This window comes from Hydractinia symbiolongicarpus, chromosome 2 (assembly GCF_029227915.1).
Source record: "Hydractinia symbiolongicarpus strain clone_291-10 chromosome 2, HSymV2.1, whole genome shotgun sequence".
NCBI lineage: Eukaryota > Metazoa > Cnidaria > Hydrozoa > Anthoathecata > Hydractiniidae > Hydractinia > Hydractinia symbiolongicarpus.
In genome coordinates, this window is record NC_079876.1 from 14,629,257 (window position 1) to 14,648,267 (window position 19,011).

Genomic DNA, 19,011 nt, shown 5'->3' on the forward strand with positions numbered 1-19,011 from the left:
ATATCTTACGCATAGAAGACCTGAGGAGGAGTTGAATTGGTGTTACATTTATAGCTCTTTAAAAATATAAAGATGACGTCACCCATTCATGGCTATTTCGCTGCTTTGTGTAATTGTTTATTTACAAGTAAGTATAATTCAAAGGCTAGGAAACGTTTGACTGGAAAAAAGTGTCCCGGAATGTTCCGGTCTTTAAATTGAATCTCGGGACGGTGTGTTTTTATGGCAAAAATGTCCTGTCTGAGCTGGGATAAAATTGTCTATATAAACATAAAGTGATTTTTAGTGCAATTATTGATAAGGGCAGGATCTCTGCAACCGTCCCCTTCCGGCAGTTAATCCGTCCTGTCGCCCATATTAGCAACCTATTGGAGTATGCTTATCAAACAAAAAAGGTCATTTAATTGCCCAAGGGCAGGCAGCATAACACCTATAACACAATAAAAACACACATGAAAGAGATTCACAAAATCTGAACGTGCTAAGCATACGCTCAAAAAAACTCCCCTAGCTGCGCCTGGATAGGTTTAAAGCGTTACACTGACAAAAACACGTAACTGTCAAGCAGCTCTGCAACAAATAAATCAAGATAAGGATTTTTAAATAAGTCATTTTCTCTTCGTACAAGAAAATATACAGAATTGTACCCCGTATACGAAGTTCTTGATAGATATCTTCGACAATAAATATAAAAACTACAGTTCTCCAGAGTGGAGACAAAATATTTAGATATAAATGAAAACCAATAGGCGCAAGAAACAGTTATATAAGTTTGGGAGCCCTGACATGCAATATCAATGGCGCCACAAAAACTATACCGCCCATCTCAAGGGAGAAAAGAAATTTTTGTAGAAATAAATAATTGTGAAACTGTTTATTTGCAACGTGCGAGCAAAAAGTTCTACCAAATCATACAGAATTTGATAAATTACAAAAATCAACTACGCAATTTTTTGAAAAGGCTATTAAGCTTTATACTCCATGAGTGAGGTTGATAAGTTTTAAATAAGGTTTTGTATATCTTTTACAAGAAACGTTCCAGTCGCAAACATAAATTCTGCATTTTGCAAAAAAAAAAAAAAAATCATTCTTGGCCTCTCAACCGCAAGTATTACCTTTCGCAAAAGTTTCTTCTATTATTAACGGCCTTGCGTGCGAGAAAAACAAAAAAACATACGAAAATAACGACAGAATGACACAAAATACTCTCGACTGCTTGTTACTTATCCCAATAAGACCTAATCTTATTAATACCACCCCACTCCCTCCCCGACCTCCTGTTTCCTCTAATATTCTTGTATTATGCTCACTTGAAGATAGCATCAGCAAAATGCGTGAACACAAAGCTGCAAGGGATATTATCAAATGGAAAGTGTGTGCTAAACGTCAGCCCTGTCCTACCGTAAACATTAAATGAAGAATATCATCTTTCAGCATCGTCAATCTCCACAATCACATGCACTCAGACATGACCTCCTCTGAAGGATGTAGACGACAAATCAGGTAAATATAGTTCTACCCCCCAAAGATAGATTTTGTACGGTATAAAATATTAAAAAGTCAAACGATTTAACCCCTCTTCCCTGCCTCACGTCGGTTTGGCGTCACGTCGGGTTGACGTTTACCGTACACCTTTTGATTGATGGGTTATCCCTAAGCAGAAAACAGAAAATAAAAAATAGTGTAGTTGCGTTATTCTGAAAAGAATTAATACGAAAAAAAATGCTGTGTAAATCTGTTCAAAAATCCTAACAATTAATCCCACGGTGAATTTTAATAAGTTCTTTCAATTTGTACATAAAGTTGCTTGACACCAATCTAAGAAGAAAAAAAAATAAAAATAAAAACGAGTGATCAGTTTATGGTTTTTGACGAGGTGCATGATGGGTTAGATTGAAAGCAGTGCATCACAGTTTAATTAATCCACTTAAAGTATATTTTCGATTGGAAAGTTGAGTCTCACGACGGTAAGAAAGGACTTGCAGAATGAGAGACAAAGACTGTCTTACAATAAGTTTTAAGGCCTAAGAGTACATCTCCTCATTTAAGAAAGGGATTTTTTTGCGAAAGAGGTGATTGTATTTCTATTTAATATACAGAGAGAAAAATAAGAACTCTTCGTGTTTTCACGTTTTTATCACACATAAGACAACCTCTGCTGATAAATAAAAGATCAACATTCCGCACCTGGTTAAATATACCATGTGTTTGACTTAGTATGGATGATGCATCAGCTTGCGGTGCAATTAGTAAACGAATATTTCCAACATAGTTTTTACTAAAACGTATGAAAAACAATCCAGTTATGCGTCCTGGAAGGTTGTAATATTTTCATATTACGTAATGACTCTCCTCCCCCCCCAATACCACCCATTTCCCTACTCCTCATAATGCATAAAAAGTTTCCATCCCCCGTCTTACGCTATTCAAAATAAGAAACATGAAATATATTGACAGGTTGCGTCTGCAAAGTTGAGTTTTATTCAGCAATAAATATCCCCCTCCATTTATAACTTAGGCCCCTTTTTTGCAAAATTTTCCCGCACAATGATAATTTGGATAGAATTACTACCTTAGATAAATTAAATACATTTTGACATACATTCCATGTTGTAAACACTAAAATTTGATACGAAGTAACATATCAACGCCCTTTTCTAATGAGCGCCCATCTAGCGCCCTGGGCGTTGATTGACGCTCATTAGAATGCTTCTTGATAGGTGCTTAAAGCACGGGTCACTTTATGTTCGCAATCTACAACGCCTAAGGTTTAGACGGAAGTTAAATCTTAGGCTTGACTTTTACTTTGCTTCATCTTGTGATGTGAGTAGACCCCCTCAACAAAAAATTTAAGTAAATTTGTTACAAGTAAGTAACCTGCATAGCGTCCAAAAGTGAGGATCTTGTACACTGTACACACCTTCTATTTGACTCACCTAGGAGAAAACAAATCAAAAATAAAAACGACAAATAAAATAACAGAAACACAAAAATAAACAAAATAGCCGAATTAAGGTATTTATAACATAAATCTCTATAATAATAGCCATATTACACCTGTCTTGAACCGGTAATGACAGGGTGTTCCCTGTGTTTTTATTAAAATCGAAGTTGCAATGAAGATTTTTGGAAAGGGGTATTACGCCTATGCGCCTGTTCAACTCTGTTTAACTATACTAAGCGGTTAGCCCGGTGTCAGGATAAGTTTTTTAATTTTTTTAAAACTTATTCCGCAAATTAAAAAAATATTCACTGATTGTTTTTGCTATGATGAGGTACCTACTGTTGTTTGTAAACTGGGGAATATTTTTTTGAAAAATACGTTACAGTGGCAAGACTATAATGGTGTATGCGCTTCACTTAATTTACGAAATACTGTATACCTGTACTAAAGCGCTCCACCTGATCGTGTGGCACAGTTTACGGCTCTTATTAAGCGCTCCACAGAGTGCTCAACGTCAGGTCACACCTTGATCTTGGCTTACCCCAGCGTTTCGACACCGGGGTAAGCCAAACGCGAGACGCGCTTAAGTGGCATAAAAAGGACGGGCGAACCTGTGGATTTTTCCACGGGTCATCGATTAGTCTCTTAAGTAATAGCTGTATTTTGTCTGTCTGTCCGCAAGGACGAACGAACCCGTGGGCCAACTGATTATTCTTCTATATTAGTAGCCGTCTTTTGTTTAAAATGGCAGTCGATCGCTACTTTGTGCTAAGGATGCACGAAATAGCGAAATAAAAAAAAAGATGACCGGAATATGTACAACGGTTTTCTGTGAACTAAAAATTAGTCTCCGTAATAACGACCACGTTGTTTAAAATGATTGCCGAAACGCTACATTTTGATATAGGTGCAATGAAAAGCGATGCACGAAATAAAGCTGTAACTCTGGACACACAGAAAGCAGCCATGTCTTGTCGTTTTTGTAGGGTTCTCAGTACTCGGTAAGTGTACTCGGGTGCCAGGCAACCTGGAAAAGTCACCAATAACTTGATTTTCGATTTTAAGATGATTGGAGACACAGCGTAATTTTTCTTACCACCGGAAAACCGAAATAGTAAGGTGGGGAAAACTACACTGGGTCGTAAACGAATTTCTTTCGGTATTTAATTCTATTGTTCTTCGCATAAGTGGTCAATATTTGGAAATCCTTTGTTTTGAGCACGAATGGCCTCGCTTACCCGACCAAATATATATTTAATTCTCGTATTATTTAGAAAGGTAAAATGTGACCAAGCCGGATTTTTGCTCACTGGTTGATTTTAATTTAGGGTTTGCTGTGAGCTGGATTTAAAATTTAGGGATTTGCCCCGAAATTCGTTTACGTCTAAGCTTTCGTATAAGAGAAACTCATTTTAATAAATTCACAACTAGGATAGATTGATACTAATTGAATCTCAACAAGATTTTTTTTTACAAACCGGTTATTAATAACAATAATACGCCTTACGTATCCGCTAACTATGACTTCTAGTTTGTTTACAAAAGTAAATGATAAGTATTTAAACTTGCTTACCCTTTGGTAAGTTATTGGAAGTTCATATTCAATTTCTTTTGGTGTTCTTTGCATTAAAATAGACATCGAGTCAAGTAATAATGGCCAGATACTAAAGAAGAAAAAACATCATTTGAACACACAGGAGCTTGTGATACACGAACGCCAAAAACACAACAAATTCATCAACAGTCTAAAGATCTGAACCGGATATTTCCAGTGAAATTTGCTTGAGACTTTCCAGCGAGATTGTGTTTAGTCAAAAATCAATTTTCATTAAACAACATGAGAGGCAATGGTCAAAACTCTGCAGCCGTCAGGCAAATACGCTACTTTTGCGCGCATGTAGGCCAGGTTAAGAATGTTTAAAATTATCTAGTGCACAACGAAAAAATATACGTCGTGGCCCGCGAAGGTTATAAAATTCAAAAATAATGGTGGTGATGTCACCAGCAACAATTAGCATGTTTCAAGAGTAAGGATTTAACCAAAATAAAGCAAAGTCCAAAGTCCTACGTCCGTTTAACTTTGTTCTTACGTACAAACACTGAAACTTGTTGAATCGCTGAAAGTATAAACTCTGCTGCATAACTTCAAAATAAAAGCCTCGGATATGCTAATTACACTCCCTGGGTTTTCTTCAAGAAACAACAAAAAGAATTCAAGCTTGGAGTGTTTATTCGAAGAATGAATTCTTTTAAAAAAAACTTTTTTTCTTCTTGAATAGATATTTTTTAAAACTGCACAATTAACACTAGTGCAGCGTAAAAAAACTCACCTTAAAGATATGAGGATGGATATCAACATTGAACACAGTGGATCCGCCATCATGAATCCTATAAGAAATAATTAAAATAAGTTTAAGATTTTCGATGTTTGTTTAAAGCTACATGCACGTATTTTTAAGGTAAGAACATACGTAAGGTACAATGTTATTACATAAAAATTAAACATAACAACGTGTGACACCACTAAGGTAAGTTACTTTACATCTTACATGCAAGCTCTTACGTCAAATTTTTTTGCTCGAAGTAACACGCTTAAGGAAGAAAAAACGTTTGATTTAGGATTCGAATTTTAAAAAAAGCCTAACAAAACTGCCTTTTTATGAAAGTTTACGAGTTAGATGGGATGGACAATTCAAAAAATGCATTACTAGAAATAGGGTGAATTGTCCAATTTTTTCGAGGTATTTCGAACCATTTTCAGATTTTTATAATCTCAAACATTCCTGTTGATCGCTCTTTTTATCTAGTATTTGTCGAAATAATATTAGCAATTTTAGGCTTTTATACATAAAAATATATATAAAAAAAGAAAAATTATGGAAGTTACAGAGCAATGTACTATTTTTAACAAAACAATCTACGGCCTACTCGATATTGAATGGAAATATTTCTTGAAAAATGAGAAAATCCAACCTTTAGATGTGGTAGAAATTAGAATGTAAAGAAACATACCGAAATATTTGATTAACAGAGACGAAATGATCACGCCTACACTACCAAGAGTGTCGGCTAAGATATGCAGGAATACACCTAAACGAGACAAACACGGTTAACCTACCATCTTGCATAAATATTGTTTTTCTCCCTCCAAAAAAACGTCAAACGCCTCGTTGAAAAAAAAAACATAAACGGTTGCCTAAAAACTCTTCTTTTTGTCTTCGACAGCCCCTTTCAACACATAATTATGGGTTCTTTTCCCATTCCACGTTAATAAACTAATACTAGTTGTTAGCTCGGGTTCAGGTTCACTGGTCCTTACATTTCCGCTTGTCGTACGTATTCTCCGTATCGCTAATCCATGCATCCGTAGCACAAGGTGACTATCGGCAACCATTTTAAATAAAGTATTATTAAATGGAATAATGCAGGTTATATGCGAGAAAATGTTGTTACCGCAGAAATACTTTTTTTTAAAAAATGAATAATCTTCAGGGAATTAATTTTCGCCTATTTTTTTTGATTTTGTTTTGCGCAGTTTTTGTCAATTTAGGGAAAATTATTGAAATCTCTAAAATCGGGATATTTCTTCTTTACTTAAAAATAATTTCTAATAATATTTTCCTTCTGATTGAATTTCTTCTGCGCAAATTTAATAAGTATAATTTATGGAAGAAAATGTTAAATTTTTTTCACGAAATTAACTAAAATTTAATTATCGAAAATGACTTTATACGCAAATTTTTATTCTGGAAAATTAATTCTTGCAAAAAAGTAAATCCCTGATCTTATCTTATCCTATCTGGTATCTTATGAATCCAGGGATTGTTGCTTGAGAAACTACACTACCAAGAAATCATACCTTGCATAATTTGTTTGTCAGATACTTGTATATTTCCAGATGAATCATGAATACCATGGGAGTGTCCATGGCCAGACCCACCATGACTGTGACCATGTCCACCATGGTCATGTCCATGTCCACCATGGTCAATTTTTTTTTTGTGGTGAAAATCGTTATGAAAATCGTCGTTTTGAAATTCATCTTTTAACAGACTTTTCACCTGATTAGCGTGGGAATGGCCATGGCTGCCTCCACCATGGGAATGACCATGTGATAAGCCAGCATGGGAATGTCCATGATCTAAATCAACATGTTTTTATTCCATGGAAGCAGTACAACCACAATAACTATTAATTTGAGTGTCTCAACTCCAGAATATATACAACACTATGAAATGTATATGAAAGTATATGGAATATATTTTTAAAATCAATATACCTCCATCACCATGTCCATGGCCAAACACAAAAATACCAATTAAATTCACTATGAAACCCAGTACGGATATGACAAATAATCTCTCATGTTCAACATGTGGAGGATGAAAAGCACGCTGGAAAAAAAAATGATGCTCACATAAATCGACTCCCAAGTATAATACTAGAAGATTTTGTAGAGTCTAAATTTATTTATTTATTTAGTCTTATCTTATTTTTAAAATATCTAATCTTAATAATTCAGGAAATACATGTAACATTTACAATTTGAAAGTTATACGGAAAACTCCATTCTACGAGTAGGTTTTTTTCAAGGACCTAGTTTTTTTGAATTATAATTCAATTTATAAAAAGCACAGTTGGATTTTAGAACAGTAAAAGACATCTGCGGAATTTTAATAAAATATTAAAGAAAAAAAAAGATGATGTAAACAAGGAAAGAGGTTTATAAATTGAAAAATGTGTACAATCACAACCAAGATGTGTCACAGAAATGTCATATATCAAAACGGCGTACAAACTGAGTCACAGCCGTCATAACTCCTGAGGAGAAGGTTATCATAAAAAGTTCTTCCTATGTTTTAGAAAGAGGATGATTTCGAAAAGTCATTGTTTGACCAGAGAAAAAGGGTTGTTTCAAAAATTGAATTTCTGATGCAGAATGAAAAAATTAGACTGGTGAAAACAATAATAATAGAAGAAATTAATGAATATGTAATTGTAAAAGTGGAATTAGTATGATCATTTGAAAATCGTTAAAAAAATTAGAATTATTGAGCCAGTCATATGTTTACACTGAGAAAAACAACAAAATTAACTTCATACATAGCACTTTTCTTTCACAGTAACACATATTTTAAAAGTTGTTAAATCAAAGAACGTAAATTTAGGTTTATTTGTCCTTAATTCCACATTGTACTTTTTAAATGTTCTTTTTTCTTTTAGTGTTTCTCATATACAAATAATTTTTATAAAAACATTTGTTTCGTAGGTATGCATAGGTATTGCGTGATTACCTCAACAGCTTCTGAGAATATAAAGAAGGCGACAAACATTAAAAACAATGCATTCATGAAGCCAGCCATAATCTCTGCCCGAACATATCTAAATCAAAAACAAAATATTCAGAAAAAGGATAGAAGTACATGGTTCAAAATTTATTCAGCACTAAGTAGTTCTTTATATAATTCTGGCATTAATAAATATATAGTTGTTTATTTTGTATGCGGTCACATTGTTATACCTGTTGGTAGATCTTGACATAAAAATCAAAGAAAATATATGGTGGACTACCTTATTCCAGGAAATTAACGGAAGCACAAAATTAATGTAAATTTTGAAAATTCGTTTTAATATAAAAACTCTCTTTATTAAATGTAACGTAAATATCGAGGACGAGAAAAGAGTTGCTAGTTCATTTAAAAACTATATTTTCTAGCAATTGCAATACAAATCTCACACACACACATGGTATATTTCATTATTCTGTTGGAATGGCGTAAAAAATTTAGTATTGTCCTGATACGGTTCCCCTGTAGGCAGGCTGGATGGGATTTTGTAGATGTTTTGAAGAAAACAGTTGATATATGATATAAGTGAATAAATGAATCAGAGAACATACCCAAATCTGCTAGGCAAAAGAAATTTCATCCTGACTAAACAAGTGAAAAAAAATCTAGTAAGGCAATATTTCAAATATGACCAAAAAACTTACCCAAACGAATATCTTTCATTTCTACCCCATTTAGAAATAACAGTAGCAATAAGACCAGTGAGTAATGCAGTGCAGTCAAAGAACATATGAAAAGAATCTGAAATCAAACCCAAACTAAAAAGAAGAAGAAAAGTTAGTACTGATAACCAGGATATTAAGAAAACGAAAAATAAAGTTTTTAACATTACTTGGTCAAAGCAGATGTGAAAATTCTTACCCCTTTTATGAAGGAACTACTCTAATAAGGGGCTACATCAAAAAGAAACTCAAAAGTTGCAAAACGCCATATTAAATTCAATCTATAATCTACACAGGTTTCTAAGTATCCATCATTATTCAAAGATATATTACTTTATAAGGAATAAACTTTTGTCGGTATTATGTCAATTTTGCAAAAATAAGTTCCTGTGATAACTATTTGGAAATCCACTATACCCAAAAATTACGAAAATGAATTTTCATGAAATTTGGTTTTCTCTCTATCTGATCTACCTAACACTTATAGCTGTGAATTTCAACATCACCAGTCTGTATTTTTAAAAACTGGTATAAGGTGAAGTGAAAAAAGAATATTTTCTAGAAAAATTTATTGCAAAAAAATTGTGCGTTCAGTGAAAGGGTTTTAGATTGGAGAATTCTATTTCGTATTTGTTCAAGACATAAAAATACTGATTATTTTTTTAAAAGCACTATAATTTCAGCCTTCAAACACAAACATTGGATTAGCATCCTTGAAAATAAAAACATGCCAATGCACTATTGCACCAATTGGTAATAATAGCAATGTCGTGGAAACTTTAGAACTGATAACATTTACACTCAGCATCCTCTTCAGAACTGTTTCAGTTACTAATTTCTAGTAACAATTAAACTATGTTCAATAATACCTGTTTGTCCAAATTCCATAAAATAATTCCAAAAAGGCAAAAACTAAATTCAGTAACAGGAAGCAAAATATGTTTCTTGATGTCTTATCCTGCAGTATTGATCTAAACAAAAAACAAAATCGGAATTAGAAAAAAAGGTGCAGATAAAAGGAAATTAAGGTAAAATATTGTCTAGTTAGGTATTTTTGTGAGACCACTAAAGTATGTTTACTGTCATCTCAAACAGAAATTCAGAGAGTGGTAAATTTGCCTTAATAAGTGACTGTCAACTTAAATGCCTGGCATAAGATTTTGCTCCTTATCTTTGTTTATGGTTAAACTTGCACCACAGTGAGGAGAACCAAGGTTTCTTATCAAAAGAGCATTTTATTTAAGCAAATTGCAACAATGTTACTGGTAAAATCTCAATTGTGGCACTTTATTATAATATAAAAACTGTACAAATCACTGACATAATATTTTATTTATCGAACACTCAAACTTACATTTAAGCAGCACTATACATAGATTTATTCAATTTTTCCCATGATTACATTGTGCTACATAGCATTATTAAAAAAAAACTGTGATCATGTGATGACATTGCATTGCATTTTTAAACACTGTGCAATATATTTCTGTTATTGCACAAATCATTTATTTACTTCAAATTTTGAGTAATAGGCTTATGAATTGATTGGCGATTTAGGTTATGTCAAGCTAGTAGGGTGGATGTACTTAATTTATCGCCAAAATCCCATTATTCGAAAATTTGTCAAATAGCATCCCAAAAAATATAAAAATTTTACCAGGGCGCCTTGTGCTTGTTTTATTCGGCATATAGATACAAGGCATACACATACATATATTAGTAATAGGAGCGTATATTTATAGACGTTATATGACATAATACGTAAGAAACTGGCTTATTATTCTGCAACGTACTTCGCAGGTTGTTTCCTAAGGGGGCGAAAAATTTAATTATATGATTTAATTTACTGTAGAAAAAGTAGCATATGGCCCCTAATTCGTTCTCGACGTACTTGGACGTACTTTCACTCTTGCATAAGGGGGTAAAAGATGTGAATAAAAGTAGTAAATGACCAGGTAAAGCAAAACACGATTTCCCCTAATTTTTGAATAACGCAAGTAAGTCGGAATTTAATTAGGGGGTATTGCCCTAAAGAAGATTATAAAACAACGGATAATTTAATGTTCTATTCGATGCAACAATTTGGTGCTGGGATTCTTCCCAACACATGTAAAAGAAGGAATACGGTATTTACATTTTACGATTTTTTAAAACAACTATAATATGAGAGAAAAGATCAATACAACAAAAATGTTTACAACTACCCCCTAATGTTTGTGGACGAGATAAAATCTACGCTGAATCAGCCTTTTCGTTTAACAGCCTTGGAACTTTTAGAACGTGTTAGAAAGTTTTGCTTGACGATATCAAAAGCTTAAAAGAATGCAGGAAAAATATTTCGGATAAGGTTGGAAATTATCCATCTCAAGCAAAGTTTTATCATAGTCATGACTATGGTTATATCGACTATTAGCATCTAGTCAGTTGCACCTAATTTTTTTTGGCAGAGACATACCTTCCCATCCAACTAAAGGAAGATAAGGAAAATGTTTGTATAGCTTTAAGGTATGTACTTTTAGTGGGAGACATGTTATGTTTGTATATAGCAAAGTTCTTTATAATTCATTATAATTCTGAACACTGTTAATTTTTTTTTCTGAGCAATCAAAATAGGTCAAAATGGTAGCTTTGTTTTGGTTATATGGCTGGCAATTCTGTTCTATAATGTGTTCATTATAGGTAGCTAAGGTTTTATTATATTTTTTTTAGATGAATAGCCACTGGAAATTGTTTGTTTAGCTCTTTTTCCATCTACATGAACAGAGACAATTCTCTGGTTGATGATTTACGAGCTCTCATGGCCAGAGAGTTGTATGTCAATGCTTCTTTTTATTCCCAGCACCCTTATTTCTCTTCTTTAACCCAGTCTCATCCTAAAATGTTTTCATGTATTGCTAACTTATGTTTATGTGTTTCCCATTTTACTTTTGATAGTGGTTATGTATAGGATCAAGATTAGTCCAACAGGAAGCAATTCATATTTGTTCAAACAATGCTTGGTCTGGATTTTTAGGTATTCTTGCTTTATGCGAAATAACTGAAAAAAAAAATAATATGTCACTATCCTACTGCAGAACCTTAATCCAGTTTCTTCCACTGAAAGTTTTGACATTTTTTTTTTTGCTATGAAGGAGTTGTAAGCATTCCACAATTCTAACACAACCACTATACTCCTCTTCTTTTCTGTTTACGTGGAAATATACCAGTAATTAATCACTTAATTACACCGACTTGATGATTCAATGATATCGTATGATGGGTTAGTCATTATCCCTGCCAAATTGTCCTCTTTACAGGATTTTTAACATGTGTTGAATTTTATAAGGAAGACCATCATCCTTATCACCCTTATCGCTTGATAATGACCTTGATTTGTGGGAAAGATATTGGATAGAATATAAGAATCTCACCCAGATAATGTTTTTCTGGTTTTGAAAATATTATTAAAATTTTGGGTACTTTGCCTGTCCCTACTTGCCTGTGTGAGAGATCTTTTTCAGCTATGCAAAGGTTGAAAGATTACACAAGGTCTACCATAGTGTCTGACAGATTGAATGGAATTGCATTGATGCATAATCATAAAGAAATTATACCAGAAATAGCTACTGTTAGAAAACGTTTTACTTCTCCAATGGGAGGCTGTCTATTTCGTAACTTGTTTAAAAATTTATTCTATTATTAATAATTCCTGTGACCCTCCTTCTTAATATCAGCAGTTTTTCCTCCCTATTTTTTCTCGCAGTTACTGCCCCTCTATATCTTTGAGGTTTTTTATATATATATATATTTACATATTTTTTATTTTCCTCCACCCCTAGCTATATATTGTGTATTTTCTGCCTCATACTTTCTTGTTTCTTCCTCTTGTTATATATTTTGTTTCCCCTGTCACCTATTTTCAGTGTGTCTAACTTACAGCCGTGTTAATTTGCTTAAAGTTTTGTCATGCTTATAAAAAGTGATACATTCTTACAAAAGTTTTTATCAATTCTTTCATCATTGTTGACTAGATTATACTACTATAGCAAGATGTTATTTTCTTCATGACTTGGTTCCCTTTTTTGTTCATGGCTGCTGGTTCCACTTTTGGTATATAAAGAAAGAAGAACTTGTGGATATAAGAACTACAAATTCAGAAAAAACATTACTTGGCTTAACTATCTGATATGGTTACTAATTTAACCTGACTGTGCAATACCGTCATAAATGTTGCAAAAAGTTGTCTTCTATGCTTGTTTGTTTGAAAGAGTCCAATATACTGTCCTAATTTTTATTTGTAAAAATTTCGTATTTTTTTGCAAAATATTTTTATTTTCATGGGAGGGCCCCAGCGGAGCTACCTACTATTAAAAAATTTGGACTATTTTGTATAAATTCCTGTATCTGCCCCTGAACAGAAGAAAACCAACAAAAAATATAATATACATACTTTAACCATCCCGCCAGCCTTGATGCAATTTTTATACCAGGCTTGAAATCGTCACCTTTGAGCTGGTCATGATGTGTGAGGGGGAGCATGTTGTCTTATTCATATAGTATCTAAAAAACACTGTTAACAGTGAAGTTTCATAATTTTCTGATTAACAAGTTAATATGAAAACAAAATTCTGTTTAAAAGTGTATTTTAACACATATTTATGGTAATATAAAAACAGCCTAAAATAAAGAAGGTAGAAACAAAATGGAGGAATAAACAAAACAACAAAATACCAACAAATTATGTTTCTAAGATAAAATAAGCTGTAATTTGCATTATAAGTCACCCAATTAGTAATTCTGACAAAAGTCTAAAATTGCCAGGTTTGTGAAAATGTAATTTTATCTAGGCCAGGTCTGGCCCTGGCCTGGTCAGGATTAAAACCAACCACATGCGGCACATTGCTCTATTAAATTAGAGTGACGTGCCATGATGATTGCCCAAGATGTGAAGGTGTGCAGTTAAAAAAATTCCACAATTTATCTGATCTTTTTTCTCTTTCCACTTTTGTAGCATTTTAACTACTTAAAATAAACATACAGTACTGTGAAAAGGTTTGTTAACATTGTGTTCGTGTAATGAGCGTGGTGCACACGAACCAAGATAAAAGCGTGGTCTTTATGTATAACAAACATTCAAATATTCTATTGTGGCCACCATGCTAATATTATTATATCCACGAAGGATCGTTTGTCCCACGATTATTTTCGCGAAACATCATTATGAGGTCCACGATTGTTAAAAAAATACGCATTGTGGGCTATCGTGGTTCATGCATAACATGAAATAAACACGAACCACAATGTTAACAAACCTTTACACAGTACTGTAACAACGCGGGTTTGAATTAAAAGCATGCTGTTTATTTTGATTAACCTAACTTTCTAATAATGACAGCATTTTTAAGTTGCGTCAGCACTGAGCACCTGCAGAGATAATTGTGGATTTTTTTATAATTAGTTTAGCTAGCATCAGCAATTTTTTACGGTAAAATCAAACACAAGAAGTCCTGTAAGACGTGTGATGTGATTGCACGCTTAAAAAAGAAATTAAAAATATAACAACAAAAAAAGAAATGCTTTCCATCAGTGTGGTTTTTCTTCTTTTTTTTTGTCCCTTGCCATTTTTCTCTTTATTACTTAAGCATTGTTAAAGGGTTAATCTACAGAGTAGAAAGTTCTTTTAATGTAAATTCACATGCTGAATTTCATCAGAGGTTCCTCTTATTCACTTTGGAGTCTTTTTTTTGAAGAATAGATGTTTAGAGCTTAAGGATACATCAAACCCTTTTTTTGATTTTTTCTCAAAAAAATATTTTTTTATGTCTTCGGGAAGCAAATGGTTCATAGAATATTTATTTGAAAAAAATGTATAAATTTATAACACAAAAACGAGGAAATTAGGAAAGGATAAATTAACAAACATTTTTTTTCAAACCTTCGTTGTTTAAAAATTGAAAAGAATTCAAATCTTGCACACTCGAGCATGTTTTTTTCTAATATGCTGATATGAGGGTATTTTTTGAAGTTGATCATTTGAACATTTTCAAAATGATTATATACTGATTAATTGAGGTAGATATGAATAAAAACCTACGAACTACATATCATTGAGAACACAAGTTGAAACAATTAAAAAATATTTTCTGGTTATTATTTTCTTTATTTAAATTTACATTTATCATAATCTTATCGAATATGGGACGTGCTAGTGAGAGTGGATCTTTCTTCAAAAAAAGAAAATTGAAAAGGTTGCAAAAAAGGCAGAACATTTTTCAATTCAACGGAAAAGAATCCTTGCTGCCAGCGACCTCAGTTCGTATTATAACCAGGAAAAACAATGGCAGGAAGAACAATTTGATACTCTAAGTCCTAGTAGGAAGAAAATTATCTTGCCCAAGAAAAATTTTGAAACAATAGATAATAAATCATTTAATAGTTGCAGCGAAATCAGTGACAAGGAATTGTACGATGAAAGTTTTCCAAGCCAAATAGATAATATCATAATGGATATTAAAAATATTGAAGAAGAGATGGATAGCAAAATGTGTTGTACTTTTTGTAACTCAAAGATTATAGTAATGGAAAAAAAACATTCCATCATGGTCAAGGCACTAAATTATTTTTTGTCTGCAAAAATCAAAATTGTTCCACGCATGAAAAAAAAGGGATTTTACTCAACCAATTGCTTTCAAGGTCAAAAAAATACCAATTTAACACAGCTTCTGTACTTGGTATGAGAGCAATGGTCGTGGGTGTCAACCAGCACTCAAACTGTTCACAATTTTAAACCTTGGTAGCCCTATCAGTTATTCATTGTGGAAGAATCATGCAAGTAAATTAGTGACACGACGTCTGTTGTGGCGGAAAGAAACATGTCCTCTGCAGCAAATGAGGTAAAAAAGCTGAAAACAAAACACAGTGTAATTTCTTCACCACATTTACACAGTTGTAGAACAAGCTTTGACTGTTCATGGAACAGTAAAGGGTGGCAAGCACGAGATGGTATTGTTGCCGCAATTACGCAAGACACTGGCAAGATCATTGACATTGTTCACAAAAGTGCATCATGTCCTACGTGCAAGAAGAAACAACAACAACAAGAACAGTTTACGTCCTCAGAGAAATTAAACTTGCGATGAACATAAGCACTTGCTTATACAATTGTGGTTTTCACTGGACTTTTTCTCATATATTCCATGTTGTTGGGTTAGATCTGAGCGAGAGTTGTAAAAATAATTTCCGAAAAATTACGATGCAAGCAGGTTCTGACTACAAAACATTACAAACATTGAAAGAAAAAAGGAAAAAACGCAGAAATGCAAAGAATAGACTGGCTGACAGTTTTAGACACGTAGAAGGAGTGCAGTATGGATCAGCAAAATTTTAAAATAATTTGCTGCAAGAAAACGTATTTTTCCACGTTATTTTATACTTTATTTTCCTGGAATACAGTCTTTCCTATCAATTTATTCCTTTCCCAAACAAAAGGCACAAGGAACGAGGTTGCTTGTGTCCTCTATTTTTTGTTATGCTTAGCAAGTGAGTTTACGTTAATTCTCCTTCAATATATAAATAATTTATTAAAAAAATAGCCACATGCGGTAGAATTATGACGCATCAGCACAATTCTGTATCATACAGAGCATGCAAACCTGAAGAAATTCTTTTCTTTGTTTTGAATTACTGAAGCGTGATGATGTTCAAGGCTGTTTATCTAGTAAACATATTTTTCTTGATGTTGTTCTACATTTTTGGGTAGAAGGTACGGGGACTTCAATATATCAAGACAAAATTAGCACATAATTATTATCATTTTGTTTTTTTTATTTTGTTTTTTTATTTTGTATTTTTTTATTTTGTTTTTTTGAAAAAAAATGTACCATTCAGAGGTTACCATGTGATAAAGTTTATTATCAACGAAGGAGTACCAAAATCAATTTTTCGCAATAAAACTAAAAATATGTTTTTGAAAAAAAACGCAGGCATCCTTTCCATACCTATGGGGAGCTGAGTATAATGATATAACTTCTACAATATAAAAGTAAAATGCTTGAACCTTCTACCCTCAAGTATCAGAGACTTTGAAAACGTGTTCGATTATTTTTTACACTTTTCCATTTTTCGATGAATAATAAGAATAGCATGGCTACATAGGAAATTTAATAGGCTCTCAGAATATATATACTTTTATAAAGTTAAATTTTATAGTTAAGGAAGTATACGCATTATTCTCAACATGGGCAAAAAGGGTTTGACGTATCCTTAAGTTAACAGAACGTATTTTTATTTGTTTAAATTCATCCATTTTTCGACTAGAGTCCTAAATAATAGGTCTGAATAAAAAGTTGGTTGCCAGATATAAAAAAAATTAAAATTTTATAAACTGTATTCACTTTTTATTTTTTGTAGATCGTTTAGAAATTATCAAAACACGACCATAGGAAGCTAAAACATCGCTGTAGATCGTTTGAATATTATCAAAACATGATCGTTGGTAGCTGAAACTTTGTCGTAGATCGTTTAAAACCCATCAAACATGATCGTATGAAGTTAAAACACAGCCGTAGATCTTTAAAAAACCATCAAAACACAATCACATGAAGTGAAAACATCGGCGTATTTCGTTTACAAATTATAAAAACAGGATCGTAGGAAGCTAAAACATCGCCATAGATCAATGTATATATATAGATATTTTAAATAAATTGATAATAAAATTTCTTTAGAAATTGGTGCGTGTGATAAACATAATAATAATAATAATGGTGTTAAATTTAAAACGATTTTGAAACGATTTGAACTGAAACGATTTTTTGAAACGATTCCTTATAAAAAATAGAAAGAAAGAAAACAATGGACAGTTGTAAAAAATTGCGAGAGGGAAAATATTGCGAAAACATTACAATAAGAAGTTGTTTGAGACAAATACGCTTTAGAAGACTAGGATGAGTGCCACTGGAGGTGAGTGTTATTGAATTGGGTACACACACAAGAGAATTTTGTGTATTTTTACTTATAAATATCCCTTTATATTAACATCATACGGCTTAGATGGGGAACCTGGAGTATTTGATGCTCGTTTTGAGCTATGGCATTCTACCAGACAGCTCCATGCAACATCAACGGCCCACACAGTGTGCCATCTCCACAATTTCACTCACACGGCTTGAGTTAACCCAGGACTATGGTAACATTCACTAACCCATATTGAATCACGGCCAAGAGGAACCTCACCCAAGTCTCCCACACAAAGTGCGAGACTTTTAACCACTAAAATACGGCGCCATCCAGAACTGCTTATTAGCACTGTTGTTTACAGCCTCTTTTCAAAATCCTATATGCAAATTTGGAGGAGAGTTTATATCTGGTTCACCCATGTTGAGAAAACAGTTGAAGGTGAAGGTTCATAAATAAATAGAAATCTGATTTAAGTACTGAACTTTGTAAGACTCCATAGCATAAAATAAAAAATTGATTCCCCTTTCCCCTGCGCTTGATTGTCAAACTTGGTCAGCTATTTTCCAGTAATAAACTAAGATCCTTGAATACATGAAAAAATACATTAGGAATTATAGTCATAAATAGGCAAGTGGTACAGAAATAAAAGAAAACAACTTAACGAAAAACCGATTTCTGTCTTTTCTTTCACCACTATCGTATCTTTGCGGAACGACGTGTACACTTTGTTTTCGTAAGTCTCACTCAGCCAGGCAAATATAAAAAACTATACAAGGAAATGAAACCGAGTAAGCGAGCTAGAATCATTCTAATTAGCATAATGAGGTAAAACAAAAGGGACAGCCATAGAAGATAAAGCTCTGCGGCAAAGATACTTTTAACAACGGCTGTTGCTGTCAAGACGGTAGAGGTGATGGAGGTGGAAATGTGTATATAAATGCACAAAACGAACCTTCCTTTTTCTGACCAAGAGTCCAGGTCACGTTCATTATATCTTCTAAATACATATGCCTTGTAAAGTTAAAATGTTGAGTTTGTTGTTGTTTTTATGTTGCATTATTATGCTGGGAAACTTAGCTCACCTAGCTACCCCTCTCCTCACAACCTACCTGCTAATGAT

At 33.1% G+C, this 19,011-nt stretch overlaps 1 protein-coding gene across 1 annotated transcript; it reads right to left on the bottom strand.

The window, feature by feature from the left end:
• Positions 1-1,679: 1,679 nt before the first annotated feature.
• Positions 1,680-13,805, bottom strand: LOC130629593 (zinc transporter 7-like). Its single transcript, XM_057442850.1, has 12 exons — positions 13,384-13,805; positions 9,824-9,925; positions 8,937-9,050; positions 8,239-8,326; positions 7,224-7,338; positions 6,804-7,085; positions 5,957-6,034; positions 5,275-5,332; positions 4,518-4,608; positions 2,878-2,936; positions 2,188-2,278; positions 1,680-1,818 (listed from the first exon to the last, which is right to left on the bottom strand). The coding sequence occupies exons 1-12, from the start codon at positions 13,470-13,472 to the stop codon at positions 1,774-1,776; spliced, it is 1,212 nt and encodes a 403-aa protein (XP_057298833.1). The 5' UTR covers positions 13,473-13,805; the 3' UTR covers positions 1,680-1,773.
• Between the last annotated feature and the right edge of the window lie 5,206 nt (positions 13,806-19,011).